General features: G+C 37.6%; 1 protein-coding gene across 3 annotated transcripts in view; it reads right to left on the minus strand.

Moving 5' to 3' along the window:
• The window catches only part of MCTP2 (multiple C2 and transmembrane domain containing 2), a 269,346-nt gene that overhangs the window by 200,874 nt on the left and 50,777 nt on the right, over positions 1 to 17,695 (minus strand). For 2 of the 3 annotated variants that reach the window (XM_026455445.1, XM_026455446.1), the window contains exon 2: positions 1,578 to 2,091. The exons of the other annotated variant lie outside the window; for it this stretch is intronic. In XM_026455445.1, coding sequence (XP_026311230.1) covers positions 1,578 to 2,039 — 462 coding nt within the window. In that variant the 5' untranslated portion in view covers positions 2,040 to 2,091. The remainder of the gene's footprint in view (positions 1 to 1,577; positions 2,092 to 17,695) is intronic. 3 annotated transcript variants of the gene reach the window in all.

A 17,695-nucleotide genomic window follows, 5' to 3' on the forward strand; every position in this document is an offset into this window, starting at 1 on the left:
CCACGCCCAGCTAATTGTTTTGTATTTTTAGTAGAGACAGGGTTTCACCATGTTAGCCAGGATGGCCTCAATCTCCTGACCTCATGATCCGCCCGTCTTGGCCTCCCAGAGTGCTGGGATTACAGGCATGAGCCACCGTGCCCGGCCACAAAAAAAAAAAGTTCTAAATTGTTTAACAGCAGTTGCTTCAAAAAAATTCCTTCTGAGTATGAAAATGTTAGCATATCAAAGCCAAGAAGCCCACTTATATTTTCTGGTCAGGAAAAAATAGATGAAGATTAACTTTATTATATAATTCAACATGTTACCTTCCTTATACTGACCTGATTTAATAATCTACTTCATTTGCATATTGTTGAGCAGAAACATGTATTTCAAATTTATAAATAACTAAAAAGTCAGAAAAGGTTTACAAAATGGATTTTCTAAAATGTAATGCCAAATAAAAAACCAGTTAAAGTCATTTATGAGTAGTAGTGTCTTCATACAGTAATGCTTGCTAACGCATAAGGCCATGATAGCCTCCAAACATCCATGGTCCCTTCTCCAGTGAAACCTCAATATATGGAATAAGCAATTAGTTTTGTTTCTAAAAGTGAAACTAAAAATCCAAGTTGAACAACCAGTTTCCTATGCAATTGTAACACTCACCTGGAACACAGAAAAAGTAACCCCTTACTTCAACATGGAAACATACTTTAGTGTCAGTAATGAAAGACTTTTTAAAAATAATTAATTACATCAGTCACTTAAATCATGAGTTGGTAATCTGGGGATTTAATTTAAATTATATTCACCTTTGAAATAGAATATTTGTGTCACTATATTTGGTTGATCATATTGAAATACTAAAGTTTTGTTAACTTCTTTTAAAAGAATGCATGTGAAGTCCTTCACAGGTGAGTGCACACACACATGTCAAATAGAAGGAAATTCAAATCCTCAGGCAGTCAAATGGGGACGTCCATTCATACACTTCTTAGGAGTAATCATATGCATGGTTTGTCTACAGGTATGACTGGGCAACGGTGTAGTGAGAGACAAACATACACTTAAAAAAGAAATTCCAGGAAAAGTTATGCACTTAATTTCTTTGCCAGGAGACAGATAAAAGAGAATTCATCCAATATGGCTTTTAATGTCCTAAAGTATTCTGGAAGAGTTACTTGTAAAAGCTTTAAAATACACAGAGGTCAATCCTAAAACTAATGGGAACACCGGGTGCAATCAATATTGCATTAATTTAAATTCCTGTAAACAACATTCTCCCCATCTGAGCTAACCACGAAAATAACTCCTAACCATATTTTCCAAGGGAAGGGAAAGGGGAAGAGGGAGAAGGAGGGAGAGGGAGAGGGGGATAGAGGGAGAGGGGGGTAGAGGGAGAGGGGGGTAGAGGGAGAGGGGGGTAGAGGGAGAGGGAGAGACAGGGAGAGAGGGGGGGGGGGGGGGAAGGGGAGAGAGAGGGAGAAAGAGAGGGGAGGAAGGGGGGGGAGAGAGAGAGAGAAAGAGAGAAAAAGAGAGAGAGAGATAGGGAGAGAAAGAGAAAAAAAATGAGAGCCCAGCCCTGTTCTCACCTCTGGCTCTTCTGGTGCATCCCCTCCAAGGGAAGTTTTCTGAAGATCGAAGATGCCGTTGCTGGACACCTGCCTCTGCTCAGGAGAGGCATAGGCCTCCTCTGAGTCTGTTTCCACCACATGGAGGTGGCTGGCTTCTTCCTGGCTCCAATCCAATTCTTCTTCAGACTGTTTCAAGGAGCTACTGCTGCTCTTGGGAAAGATGCCTGCAGTGGACAGACTGCTGGGCACCGAGGTGTAGGAAGACTGTGGCCCGGAGTAAGGCCGGCCCTCTGGAGCCAAGGCCTCAGCCTCCAGGAGATCAGGCACCGAGAGGCTTAGGCGGCGGTCCAAGTGATGCCTTGCCCTTAGATCTGGGGGCTTACTTGGGTTCTTTTTCACCTTCTTCTTGCTCAAGTTGATCAACAATGGCCTGGTCCGCTGTTTTAATGAGCCCCAAACAGATGGTTTATCCAGATCCATGGCTGCATGAAGACCCAAGAAGCCACTTCTCGAGAATACACCTCAGTGACTCCTATAAAACAGAATATATTAAAAGAAAAAAACAAAAACATGAACCTTCTTGGTGGAAGTAAGGCACATCAAAGTGGGAAACATGACTGAAAAATCTTAGTTTCCAAAAAGTGATTAAGACTGCAACATTTGATTGGTAACTTGTATAAATATTAGGAAAACCATTTTTAAAGAACTTTTTAAAAGAATTTTATCAGAGCAATTGTAGAAACATTAAAACGATGAACGAGATTATAAGGTTGGCACCAAAAACAAATGCTTCATGAAAAGATAACTTTCTTATTTCCTCCCCAGAGAAAGCAGAGCTAAAGACGTTCACGAGAACACTAACAGCAGCTGTTCTTCAGTATGATCAAGGGGTGGGGACTTTCTACTTCTCTAAACCAGAGGTCAACAAACAGTCCCAGTGCAGGGCCAGTTATTAAATATTTCAGACTTTGTGGGCCAGATGGTATCTGTTGCTACTACTCAACTCTGCTGTGTGACATCAAAGGAGACAGACACAATACGCAAATGAAAGAATATGGCTGTGTTGTAACAAAACTTCGCAAACCCAGCAGACTGTGGATTGCTGATCCCTGCTTTAACCATGTCAACTTCCTTCCCAGAATTAAGCGTACATTTTGAAGAACAAAACCATGGCCTTATCAACTGGGATTCCATCCAGTATCTTTCAAATTTACATTCACATACAGGTGATTAGAGCAACAAACATTTATAAAAATGTGAGCTTTGTTCTTATTCAGAAGAAATGACAAATTTCCTATAATGAAGCCCTTAAAAAAAGCAAGCTTCCAAGATTTAGCCTGAGAATGTGAATGAGAGAAAGTGTCATTCTCTAACAGTTGGTTATGAGAGATAAGGATGCTCCACACATACGGTAAATACGTAATTACAGAGTAGCATAAATGCTGTGGAGGAAAGTGGTGATTTGGGATATTACAGGTTGAACTCATCAGGGATCAAATCAAAATCAAATTTGCAGAAATAACCCTTATTTTATGTGCCATATGCCTCATAATAAATCCTTTCAGTATGAAAAAGAACAGGATGGGCAGCCACTGAAACCTGGCCTGTTCGTATTTTGCTGCATTTGGCTGAGGTCAAAAGAGGCCAAGAGCTTCCACAAAACACATTTTCTAAAATCAAGGACCCTGGCTGTTGTGCCCCACCCCAGTTCCTTCCAGGAGAGGACAGTTTATCATTGTGAAGAACAATCCAGAGAGCCAGAGATCAGTGTGCGTGCAGCCATTTGCCTGCTGAAAGTCAGGACTTTGTCTCTATAACCCTTGCCTAATGACCAGCGCACGGCAAGAGCTTCTCCCAGGATGAACTTGGTATCTTCAGTAGATAAAATAAAGATTAAGAGTTTGGCTTCTCAAAACAGACTCCATGGGTTAAAATTCTGATCTGCTGTGTTCTACTTAGATGTATGATCAGGCGCACGTCACTTCACTAAGCCTCCATTGCCTTACCTACCAAGTGGGGATAGATTACCTAGTTTACAGATACGATGAGATAAAGTAGAAAGCACAGTGTTTGAGGCTTTAAAGTACTCAGTCATAGAAAGCTGTCTCTATCATTATTCTCATCATTTGTTGTTTGGATAATCTTAATCAAGTTATGTGAGAGCTCTGTCTCTCATTATTATTCCATGTTACAGATGAGTTTAACAATAAGTACCTCAGGAGGCTGTGGGGAGGACTGAATGGGCTAATATACAGAAAGTGCTTTGGTACCTAGAACAGTGCTAGGTACGGAGTAAATGTTTAATACAATGTTAGCTACTTTTAAAATTGTTTCAATTACTTCATATTGGGTCATTTTGGCTTTAAATGTTTAAATATTTTACAACTTTTTTGCAGCTTTTAAAAATATTATCCTAAACAGAAACTTGAATTTCACATTAGCAATACACAAGTACATTCAATTCACACCTCACAGCTTGACTTGCAAATACGATAAAAGGCATTGCCTCTATTTTCATATAGCAATATTTTCCTTCAATTAGCATCTAATGAAGGAAAACAGGGTAGCACTCTATGGAGACACGGGAGGAATCTGTAGGAAATGGGAAATGTCAAACCAACTAATACAAACCAGAGGACCCACAATGTGACAGGTACTATGAGAGAGACTCAGGACAGAGAGCAGAGTCTTGAAAAAATTTATCATGTATGTGGAAATTAAAACAACACAACTGAAACATCTGAGAAAAAGAATTTATACAAATTCCACACTAATTACAACCAGAGAGAATTTTTTTTTTTTTTTTTTTTTTTGAGTCAGGGTCTCACTCCAGTTGCCCAGGCTGGACTGCAATGGCACGATCACAGCTCACTGTGGCCTTGAACTCCTGGGCTCAAGCAACCCTCCCATTTCAGCCTCCCAGATAGCTGGGACTACAGACGCATGCCACCGTGCCTGGCTGTTTTTTTGTACAGATAGAATTTTTGACAGAAGAAACATTTAAATGAACTAAAAATCTAAACCTGAAAGAAAAAGAAAATAATTTAAATAATTGAAAAATCTGTTGTAAAGAAAGTAATATATATGGAAAACATAAAAATGGAGAAGGTGGCCAGTAACTTCTCAGCAAAATGAGACTGAAGTTTGGGAATGACACATATGTCATGCAGTGGCTGCTGCTGAAGACTCAGCACATGTGTGAAATAAAGTGTAGCTGAGCACAGCTCAGAGAAGCAGCACTGTGATTTCCGTGGCAGCAGCAAGACTTCAGATGCGCTCATACAGTGGGATACTGTACAATGCTTAAAACAGTCAGGTGAAGCCAGATGTGTTTCAACACAAGTAATGAGAACTATCGAGATGGAGATAGACAGACAGATAAATTACAAGTTTAAATTCCTGAATCTATAGATTTTCTCAAAGAGGTTCCCTACAGCACCCCAAACAGACTCATCAAAAGAGTGTCTTTAAAAATACCCAGTCCCAGTTAGGCGTGGTGGCTCATACCTGTAATCCCAGCACTTTGGGAGGCCAAGGCGGGTGGATCGCTTGAGGTCAGGAGTTCGAGACCAGCCTGACCAATATGGCAGAATCCCATCTCTACTAAAAATAAAAATAATTAGCCTCTAATGCCAGCAACTGAGAAGTTACAGCACAAGAATTGCTTCAACCGAGGAGGCGGAGGTTGCAGTGAGTTGAGATTGCACCACTGCACTCCAGCCTGGGTGATGGAGTGAAACTCTATCTCAAAAAAAGAAAGAAAAATAAAGAAAAACAAGTTTCAAAATAAATAAATATAAAAGTAGTCAATCCTGGGCTCCACCACAGAAAATGAACCTGAGTCCCAAGAATCTGCCTTCCCACAAATCTCCCTGGTCTTACTGTGCAGATCAAAGCTTAGGAATCCTAGGGGAGAGGCTTACATTCCCCTTTGAGAGAAATTTCCTATTTTGAAGGGAGACTGGGAATGGGAATCAACCTCTTATGAAATGAAGAGGTTTATTTCTAAGCAAACCAAAAACATCTCCAAACAAAATGAGAAAAGGAGTTGATATAAACAAAGTTGCATTGCTAAAGAATGTGTGTAAGTTTAAAAATGTTTATTTTTTCCATGCACTACACTGTCCTGTGCCAAGAGAGAATTTCTTTCCTTTATTTGAGGGGGTGAAGCTGGTAGGAATGCATGTATTACTGGTACATTATAATATATTCAAGAAGAATTCCAAGTAGAAAGCAGGAATATACCTAACCCCTGGACACTGGAACCAACAGTTTCACCATCTTTGTTTTGTTAAGGAATGACTTTTTCCACTTTATTTTTGAAATCATTTGAAAACAAAATTGGCTTTTGTTTCACTTTTGGTGCACAGTTCTATAATTTTAACACATTTACAGATTTATGTTCACACCATCCCAATCGGGACACAGAGGGGTCTGTCTATCCCCATAGGATCACGTGCTCCCAGGCCCCCACTTCCTTCCTCTGGAAACCACCGTTCTATTCTCTATCATTATTGTTTTGTCTTTCAGGGAATGTTTTCTAAACAGAATCATGCAGTATGTAACTTTTAGAGACAGGCTTCTTTCACTCAGCACGTTACCTTTGAGATTCATCCAGTTGCCTCACATGTCAGTAGTTCAACTTTTTGTTGCAGATAGTTGTAGTCCATTGTGTGGATGTACCACAATTTATCTATTTACCCCTTGAAGGACATTTGGGTTGTTTCGAATTTGGAATTCTTACAAATAAAGCCACTATAAATCATTTGTGTATAGGTTTTTTGTGTATGACTATATGTTTTCACTTCTCTGGGATAAATGCCAAAGAGTGAGATTGCTGGGTCATCTGCTAAGGGAATGTTTAACTTTATAAAGAACCTGACAGCTCTTTGCCAGACTTTAACAGTAGCAATTTGCATTTCTGCCAACAATTATGAGAATTCCAGTTGTCTATATCCTACTCAGGACTTAGTACTATCAGGACTTTTAATTTTAGCCATTCTAATAGGTATGTACCTAGTATTATCAACATCTGGGTTTTTAACTTTCATTTTCCTAATGTGTGATGTTGAAAACCTTTTTATGCATTTCCTGTCTTTTTATCTACTTTGATATGCTGTGTATTCAAGATTTTTACACAATTTTTAGAAATTGAGTTATTTTCTTATTGTTGAGTGATGAGAGTACTTTAAATATTCTGGATATTAGTCCTTTGTTGAACACATAATTCGCAAATATTTCCCCTACTTTGTAGCTTGTCTTCTCATTCTTAGTAGTGTCTTTTGCACAGTAAAAGTTTTTAATTTTGATATAGTCTAACAAGTCATTTTTTAAAATTTTATGTTATGTACTTTTGGTGTCATGTATAAGAACTCCTTGTCTAATCGCAATTAACAAAGGTTTTCTCCCATGTTTTCTAACAGTAATATCGTTTTACATTTTATACTTAGATTTATAATTTATTTTAGATAACTTTCATATAGTGTTATATTTAGTTTAAGATTCATTTTTCACCTGTGAATAATTTTTCCCAACGTCATTGTTTTAAAAGACTGTAGTATCTCCACTGAATTGCTTTTGTACTTTCATCGAAAATTGATGGTACATCTTTGTAGGTATATAACCTTGACTCATTATTCATTTCCATTGATCTCTGTAACTATTCCAATACCATTTTTATTATTGAAGCATGATAGTCTTCTAATTGGGTAGTGTGACCTCTCCAAATTTGTTTAGCTATTCTAGATTTCTGTATTTCTATATAAATTTTAGAATTAGTTACTCTCTATAAAAAATATACTGCTAACATTTTGATTAGTACTGTTTTCAATAAATAGAGCAGTTTGGAGAGTGCTAATATATTTACTACATTTAATCTCCAATACAAGAACATGGCAGGCCTCTCCATTTATTTAGGTCTTCCTTGGTTTCTTTCATCAGCATTCTCTGGTTTTAACACACATACCCAGTACATGTTTTATTAGGTTTATTTGTATTTCATTTTTGTTGAAGCTATTGGAAATGGCTTTTCATTTTTGTTTCCAATCGTGTATTTTCAGCATAAACATAAACAATGGAATTTTTTTTATATTGGCTTTGTACCCTGTAACTTCCTAAATTTACTTATTGGTTTTATTATATTCCTTTAGGTCTTCTACATAGAAAATCATGTTGGGCATTTTTATTTCTTCCTCTCCATATGCTATGCCTTTTCTTTTTCTTGCCTTATTGAACTAAGACTTCAAATAAGATAGTGAATAGTATTAGTGAGAATGAATATTCTTTTTTTTCCCCCTCAATCTTAAAAAGCATTCAATCTTTCTCCAGTAAGTATAGTGCTAGAAGTTTTCAATTTTATGGATTAATTTTTCAAAAAACCAGATTTTGGTCTTTAATTTTCATTGTTTTATTATTTCAATATCATAACATTTCTACTTTGTCTTTATGATTTATTTCTCTCTTCTTGATTTAGGTTTAATTTGGTCTTACTTTTTTTATTTTCTTAAGGTGGTGGCTAAATCAGAGGGTGGTAATCCACAGGTCAAATCCATACAACCACCTGTTTTTATACATAAAGTTTTATTGAATGTAGCCACACTGATGCGTTCACATATTGGCCATGACTGCTTTTGCACAATGGCAGAGTTTAATATTTGTGGCAGATACCATATGGCCCATAAAGCCTAAAATATTTACTGTCCAAACGTACACAGAGAAAGTTTGCCAACCATTGGCCTAGATTATGGCTTTGAGCATTTTCTTTGTTTTAAAAATAAGGTTTAAGGCTATATATTAGCTGCATGCCACAAGATGTGAAATGTCGTATTTTCATTTTTTCCTGTTTAAAATATTTTCTAATTTATCTTGAAACTTCCTCTTTGGGCCATTTATTATGTAAAATTATGTTTTATTTTCACTTTTTTTTTTTTTGAGATGGAGTTTCACTCTTATAGCCCAAGCTGGAGTGTAATGGCGTGATCTCAGCTCACTGCAACCTCCACCTCCCTGGTTCAAGCAATTCTCCTGTAGCAGCCTCCCAAATACCTGGGATTACAGGCATGTGCCACCATGCTTGGCAATTTTGTATTTTTAGTAGAGACAAGGTTTCATCATGTTGGTCAGGCTGGTCTTGAACTCGTGACCTCAAGTGATCCACCCACCTCAGCCTCCCAAAGTGCTGAGATTATAGGTGTGAGCTACCACTCCCGGCCTCACTTTCATTATTTTTTATTTTTCTTGAAACTTCCTCTTTAGGTCATGGTTTAGTCAAAAGCGTATTGGTAATTTCTAAGTATCTGAAGATTTTTCTATCTATATTTTTATTAATTTCCAGTTTAACTCAATTATGACCAGAAGTCATTCTCTATATGATTTTAATTCTTTTAAAATCTTAAGGTTTGACTTTGACCCCTCAATGTGGTCTGTCTTGGCAAATGTTCCAGTGCATTTGAAAAGACGGTATATACTACTATGGTTGAGTGAAGTATTGTATAAATGTCCATTAGATTTCGTTGGTTGATAGTTCAGTTCTTCTGTATCCTTGCTGATCTTCTATTACTGAGAGAGGAGTAATTTTTCAACTATAGTTGTGAATTTCTCTATTTCTCCTTTCAGTTACATCAGTTTTTGCTTCTGCATTTTGAAGCTCTGTTGTTGCACACACATTTATGATTGTTATAGCTTCTTCCTGAACTAACCTTTCAATCAATATGTAATGTCTGTCCTTATCCCTAATGATTTTCTAGTTCTGAAGCCTATCTTGTTTGATTTTAACATAGTCATGCTAATTTACTTTTGGTTTGTGTTTGTGTGGGTTTTATTTCCCTCCGTTCTTTCTGCTTTTCAGCTTACAACAACAATATATTTGAAGTGAGTTTCTTACAGAAATCACATAGCTAGGACATTTTTAAAAATAGAGTCTGACAATCTCTAGCTTTTAGTTGGTTTGTTTAGGCCATTTATATTTAACATATAATTGATAGCTCTGGATTTAGGTCTGCCATTTTATTATTTCTTTCTTGTTCTGTTTTTCATTTTTTCTGTTCCCCCTTTTCTTCATTTGTTGAGGTTATAGTGTTCCATTTGAATTTATCAATTATGATTTTGACTATATTTCTGTATAAATTTTCAATGATTATTCTAGGGGTTACCAGTATGTATAGTTAATTTTCCACATTTTATCTAGAATTAATATTTTACTGTTTCAACTGGAGCAGAGAAATCGGATCACCTGAATTTGTTTTGTATTGTTCCCATAACAAATAACAAAAAAACTCAGTGGCTTAAAAAGATAAATGTATTACTTTTCAGTTCTGAGAAAGTCTGAGATGGGTCTTGTCAGGCTAAAATCAAAGTGCTGACAAGAATGCATTTTTTCTTTCCTTTTTTTTTTTTTTTTTTTTTTTTTGGAGGTTCTAGCTAGTTGAGAATCCATTTCTTTATCTTTCTCAGCCTTAGCAAAATTCCATTTTTAAAAACATTTTCATCGACAGCCATGTTTAGCTGATCAGTCAGCTAAGGACTGTTATTAGCTTTTAGAGGCTGCCCACATTCCCCGACCCCTTTCTCCATCTTCAAAGCCAGAAACTGTGAGTTAAGTCTCTCTCATTGATGTATCCCACTATTTTGTTTTCCTCTTCCACTTTTAAGGACTCATGTTACTTGATTGGGCCCACCAGGAAAACAAAGGTTATTCTGTCTTAAAGTCTGTTAGATCCCATCTACAAGTCCTTTGTGCCACATAAGGTAACATATTCACAGGATCCTGGGCTAAGGATGTGGGTATCTGGGGTTAGGGAAGGGAGATTATCCTGTCTACCATACCAGCATATAGGTATCTTCTCCTGTAATATAATAATACATAAGTTGTTTTATATATTACATCTAAATATAGTGAAAATTTGTATCAGACCATGTTTAACTTTTGATTTCAACCATAAGCCATACTAAATTCAAGAGAAAACAAATGGTCTATTAAATTTTAAAATAGTCTATTCAATTAAAATAGAAAGGCTATTATATTTTTCATTTGCATTTCCTTGTCTTTGATTTTCCATATTTCCTTCTTGTACCATTTCTCATCTGCTTAAGAAGTTCCCTTGTTATTTTATGGCAGGTCTGCAGCCTCCAAATTCTCTTAGTTTTTCCCAATCTGAGAATATATTTTTTGCCTTCATTTCTGAAGAATATTTTAGCTAGATATTGAATTCTATACTTTTCTTTCAACACTTGAAAAACAGATGTGCCATTTTCTCGTGGCCTCCATGATTTCCGATGAGAAATCTCAGCCATTTGAATCATTGTTCTTTCATATATCAGTTATTATTGCTCTGACTGACTTCAATATTTTTTTCTTTAAGTTTTTAGCAATTTATGATGTGCCTGGGTGTGTGTTTATTTGGATTCATCCCATTTGGGGTTAGCTTAGCTTTCTGAATCTATCAATGTTTCAGCCATCATTTCTTTGAATACTTGCTGAGCCTTACGTTCTCCTTTCTTTCTGGGACTCCAGTGATACAAATATTATGCCTTTTGTGATTGCTCTATAATCCTGGAGACTCTGTTTATTATTTTCAATCTTCTTTTTCTTTCTTCAGATTGGATACCCTTTATTGATTTATCTTCAGTTTTACTGACTCTTTCCTCTGTCATCCCCACTCTGCTATTGAATCCATACAGTGAGGTTTATTTTTTGGTGGCTGGAGAATGGGTGGGGCAGGCAGCTATTGTATTTTTCAGTTCTGGTTTCCACTGGTGCTACTTCACATCTTTCCTTGCTTATAGTTTCTATCTTAACTTTTATTTCAAGGCTCATGATTATTCATTTGAGCATTCTACAATAGCTCCTTTAAAGTCATATTTTCATTTTCATCTGTTAATTGCCTTTTCCCATATGAGTTAACATTTTTACATTTCTTCATAAACCAATCTAAATTATATCTTGGACATTTTGAATGTTATAAAACTCTCTGTTTTATTTAAGTCTACAAAGATGCTGATATCATTGTTTTTGCAAGCACTTGATCTGGTTAGCTTCTAGCCATAAATTTCAGCCCACCTTCTGTTGGCTATGGTTCCAATATCAGTTTAGTTTTCAATAGCTATGCAGGTTCATTTAGATATGCCCTGCTTGTATAGGATGCAGAGGTCAGTCTGGGACTTGAGTGGAGTTCTACCCATGAACTCCATTCTCAAAGTCATTAGTACACTAATAAGTATCAGATCCATGTGTGTTCAGGCTACGGGTGAGTCCAAGGATTCACAATGTATTTGATCACTTCCCAAGCCCTTCCTTCTCAGCTGTCTCCTGTGATACTTTCTGGCATCCTAGAATTCACCCTTTTTCATTCAACAATTGGGAACAACCTACATCTATGATCACACCAGGGTTGTGGGGAAGACAGAGAGATTTAAAAAACAAAACAAATTTTAAAACCCAATTGGCTCTGCCAGTACGAGCTACCAAATAGCTCTATTTTACCAAATAGAAAGCACATACCCCTAACCCGTTATTTTTGCTTCTGCAGTTTCCTACTACCAGCTGCTTTTGCTGCCACTGCCTCCACCACAAGACTGTTGGGGAGCTGGGGCATGACAAAAGTGAGATAAAGGAGACACACAAGGTAGGGGATTTCCCCTCCCTCTGAGCTTCAGGACTTCCCTTTTCTCCTTGGGCCACAGCTAGAGGTCATCTCTTTCTCTTTCTCTTTCTCTCTGAGATCCACTGCTAACATCTGGATCTGGGGCTGCATTAAATTCACGCTGGAGAAATGGTCCAGTTTTGTCATGACCCAGCTCCCAGGCGATGTATGGATACAGATAGTAAGCAGTTGGCACTGGGAAACTGCAGGAGCCAATCTGATGAATGAAGAGAATGGCTTTCCTGTTTGTTGAAGCTGTAGCTTTACTTTTCTGAGACTTCAACTAGCTTTACCATACGTTTCATTCAGATTTCATATTTGTGTTCAGTGGAAGAAAAACGTTGAAGTGTTTTTATTCTATCTTATTCAGATCCAGAACTCATTTAGGTTTTGCAAAGCATTCTGACCATAATTTCTCCAAGTATGTGAGTAGTACACAACCACGTGCAGAAAATTATTAACATATAAACACAAAAAGACATGCCCAGAGAAAATAAGGATTCTTAAGGTGTGTAAAGCTAATACACCCTTGGACTCTTTAGTACCTGAAAATGTCACTTCTCCAATAAACAGTGTATTTTCCAGAACAATATATTTTCCAAAATAAGCAACAGCATAAAATACAGAATAAAATAACAGAATAAACAATCATGTATAAAGAATTACAAACATATAAACATAAAAAGATGTGTCCAGAAAAAAAAAAAAAAAAGTGTTCTTAAAGTATATAAAGGTAATGGTCTCTTTTATACCTGAAAATGTTACTTCTCCAGTGAACAATGTATTTTCCAGACAAAGCAAAAAGTAAAGAAATAATAAATCTAAGAGTCAGGTTTAGAAAGGGTGCTGAGACAAATTCAACTATCTGAATATTATATTGTTTGCTTCCTCTAGAAGGATATTTAAAAACAAACATATTTGTTCCACTTTCTACCATGAGGCAAGTTCACAGGTTTTTGTCATAAATACTCAAAGGGCTACAAGTTAAAATGTAACCCTTGAAGAGCAGGATCTCTTCACAAAACATGATACCTATGCTATCCTACCTGGTAATCTTCAGCTTTAATTTATTGAACAAAAATATGCATTTTGCTTCTGCAAACCACTAACGGCAGAGGAAGGTCTTTACAGGAAATGTCCCTGAGCCAAGGAGCCTAATGGAAGCTTCATTTATTATGGTTTTAAGCCAGACATCCTCCCCAGCTGGCCACTAGCAATTGGCCAAGTGGGGAAAAAAAAAAAAACCTTTTTAATACCAACCCTCAAATTTCTGATTGAGCTCATACTGCAACATTACCTGAATAAGAACCACAAGGTAGGAAAGAGGTTCTCAGAATGAAACAGAATAATTTTACAGGGCATTTTAGAGCTGTTCAGTAACGTTGACTCAAATTGTTTCTTGAACTTCTTTTTTGATATAAATGTGACAAAAAGGTCTTGCTTTCACAATCTAAGTGTCAATCCAAATAACCGAGTAGCAAGCAGTCACCAGTCAGAATGTGTCATTACTGGAGTATCTTTTTAATTAACCATCAATATGTTTTTTTCTTACCAGTAGAAAGGAAATTTCATATCAAGTCATTTGTACATGAGGGAAAAAGAATAATAAAAATAGGGTCAATAATACTAAAAAATCTGATGGTGTATGCCTACCTTATGATAAAGACAAAGGCAAATGTAATTATACAGACAGATTATTCTGCACCTTAATAGAACTGGGAAAAGAATCTATATATCTTAGCGCATTTAATTATGCTTGTAGCTAAAACAAATCTCTTTTCTAAAGGAGATTATCCTTCATAAAAAGCTCTCTCTAGATCATTTCCAGAGGATGAACAAACCATTTCCCTGCTTTTAAGACAAATTTGGCTTTTTTCTTCCAAAACACAGATTCCCAATCCACCATTTCAACTTTTTACTAAATGTGTAATCTAATTGCAGGTGGAGAATCATTTCATACACTAGACATACTATTTAAAATTATACCATGTAGACAGAAACCCCTTCAAAATTAAGATCAATTAAAAGAACTGGATGAAATTTTCAGTCCCACCATCCATGTTCTTGGAAGGAAACATAATGTATTAATAGAGAAGGAGATCCTATCTCCTCTGGTTAATGTCATACCCTGCCCCACTTCTAGTCACCTAGAAATCTCAGTCATTGCAAAAGGCCCTAGAACTGCTTACCTCTTTTTCAATCATTCCAAATTAATATAGTATGCTTGGAGAAGTTTGGAGAAGAGGAAAGGGAGGAAGGAGTTAGGGTTTCTGAAACATTCAGACACTTGTACATCCACTTTAATTCCAATCTCTGATGAGATAGTTACTATCTTGCCCTGAAATGACTAGTATGAATTCAATAAAAGGTGTGACTTTTAAGTGAGCCCTGACCAAGTCAATGTACCATTCAACAAAAAAATAAATTGTGAAGCAAAGCATAATTTGCTAGTCTGAAGTTGCTATGTTTTTAAAGGCCTGCCTGCAAGGTTGGCCTTTACCTGGCATTAGTAACTTGGATTTTGGGAGATTTCCCACCACCCGAAGTGATAAGAGTGGCTCACTGTGCACAAACTGGATGCAAACAAGTTGGTTTAGGCTAATTATATGCCTTCCTTCTGAAAGTCTAGAATTTTAGCACATGTTAGGCAGAGGTGCCTTTGTGACCAGCCCCCAGTAAAAAGCTCCCTAAGGAACTTCCCTGGTGGAAAACATTTCACACATGTTGTCAAACTCACTGATGCAGGAATTAAACATGTCCTATGTTTAACAGGGACATGTTTAAACAGAGAGGGAACTCTTGGAAGTTTATGCCGGGGTTCTTCCAGATTCCCACATCTACTTTTCTCTTTGCCAATATTATTTTTTCCCTCCTACTCCTGTGGTAAATCATAGTTGTATGAGGAAAGGTTGAGTTCTCCTAGAGAATTACCAAACCTGAGGGTGGTCTTAGGGACCTGAACCCTGAAATATTAATCAAAATTTTAAAATTTCAACAAAAATACAAAGTGGGCTTCAACGCTTTAGTGCCTGTCTTAACTGAGATCTTATCTAATCTTTGTAAAACTTTTTTTTTTACTCTAAATGGTTGTAAAGGCCTTTTAGTGTTCTAACCCTGCTATTTTTCATATACCTCAGCCCGTAATCATTTTCAGATCCCTGGGCCAATAATCTCCATAAGATTCTTAGCATTGGCTATGCATTCTCATATGCACTTCTGTGCAGTCACACTGCCTATGTACATCTCTGTGAAGACTTTCCCACCATTCCCTAGCAGAAGACACCACTGTCCTAAAATGGAATTTACTGCATCCATGTATTCTATCATATATTATTTAGGGATATATAAACATATTTTTAATAAACTTTACATAAGTCATATATGACTACATGCTTTTCAATCAGCAATACCTTCAGGAATGTTTACCCATAGTGATAAATGTAGCTTCATTAAAGCCATTTTAGTAGTTGTATAGGATTGCATTATGGGAACATCTATAATATATTGATTAATGTTCCACAGATGGTTACTTAAGATGCTTAACCCTATTACACCACTACAAAAGGATTTAAAGAAGATTCTTAGACTTGTCTTTTGATGTACATTTCAGTTTCTCTCACGGTTTTTCAACCAAGTATAAACTTCCAGTTAGAAGTGATTAGTAATGGGTGAAGAATATTTGGTTGTTCTAATGACTAGGGTAGGGAACATAACTCATAGTGTGCACAAATTAAGGATATACAAAATATTCCACAAGAGAGACTTATCCTGCCCAAATTACCAATAAGGTCCCATTGAGAAACACCATACTTTAGAGTAGAATTATTGCTTTGTGGGTTGTGTATATTTTAAACTTGACTAGCTAGGTATTGCCAAACTGTTCTCCAAAGTAGGCGTATTAATTTACATTCCTGACGCAGCTAATGAGTTCCCATTGTGCAACATCCTTGCCTGCACCTATAATTGCAAGACTATATATTTGCCAATCTGAAATTATTAAAGGGGATCTAATAAGTAGCTTTTTAAAAAACGTTATATGGTGCCAAGAGTTATTTAAAAAGAAAATCTGGTGAGTTCAATATATCAATTTTTTAATGTATTGTGTTTTGGGGTTAGAATATGTGTGATGGGTATGGTTTTAAAATACTCAAGGTGGGGACCAGCCAAGATGGCTGACTAAAGGCAGCCAGGAATAGCTTCTGCCACTAATGGAGACCAGACTATCAATTAGACTGGCATATTCTGAACAGATCTTCAGAAAGAAGGTATTGAGAGGGGACAGAGGGAGGATGTAGACCTTGAGTTGAAAGGTAAGAAGCTAGGAACCCTACATGGGGCTGCCAAGCAGTAAGACTCGTTCCTAGCCCCAAGCAGCTCCTAGGAAAGGAGTGAATGAAATAGGCATGGAGTGGTCCACTTTCACCACAGACCTTTGAGATCCCAGCTGCAGGATATCCTGCAACCCCCACAGATATTTAAGGTGGCAGGGAGATCTTCCCAGAGAGTTAGCAGAGACAGAACTCCAGCCTGTGCAAAGTCCAGGGGGGTTGGCATGGGAATATCTGCCATGGAGCATGGCCATGAAAGCCCAACCCTCTAGGCTTGGTATACTTCTCTAGGCAGCATTAGCCTTTGTTAGCTGTTGGACCTCGACAGAGCAAGGATGTCTTGATGTGGGACAGAAACAATCTGATCTGAGTGTTCCACTTGTCTGCTGGCCTCTCCCAGGGTCCCTGCCTGGCCATATAACTTATAGCACACCCTCAGCTGCCCAGCCAAAGCACTTACAAGCAGCCACTGCTATATGTTTTTCAACAGCAGACAACACCTACCTGTCAGAGCACTTTTGCAGAAAGACCTCTGCTGGTGTGCAACTACCCACAGCCTCCTCCTGCCTGGGGTACCCACCCACAGCCTCCTCCTACTGCCTCACTAGTGCACACACATATAACGACACACCACTGCCCCACTGGATCACTTTTATTGGCAGCCCCCATCACAGTGTTGCTGCTAGTGGACTGTGAACACTTCAGCTCCTCCAGCACAGCAGGCGCTGAACCTTGAGGGGCCAGAGAACAAAGCTGCTGGCCTGTTCCCAGCCCCCAGTGATAAGGACATGCAGGTCAGGAGTGCTACACTGAGCCTTGAGGCTCCCTGAAAGCATCCAAAAATGAAGCCAGTTGGCTAAACCTAATTTGCACCACAGTCAAACCCTCAAGGGGATCAAAGAGCATAAAAGCAAAAAGCTCCATCAAAAAGACAGTGACTTAAAAGATTAAAGGAGCCCATACAGATGAGAAAGAACTAGTGCAAGAACTCCGGCAACTCTAAAAGCCAGAGTATCTTCTGACCTCCAAATGACCACACTAGCTCTCCAGCAATGATGCTTAACCATACTAAATGGTTGAAATGACAAACATAGAATTCAGAATCCAGATAGCAAGGAAGCTAACTCATCAAGATATAGGAGGCCGGGCGCGGTGGCTCAAGCCTGTA

The sequence above is a fragment of the Piliocolobus tephrosceles genome, chromosome 6 (assembly GCF_002776525.5).
Source record: "Piliocolobus tephrosceles isolate RC106 chromosome 6, ASM277652v3, whole genome shotgun sequence".
In the NCBI taxonomy this organism is placed as follows: domain Eukaryota; kingdom Metazoa; phylum Chordata; class Mammalia; order Primates; family Cercopithecidae; genus Piliocolobus; species Piliocolobus tephrosceles.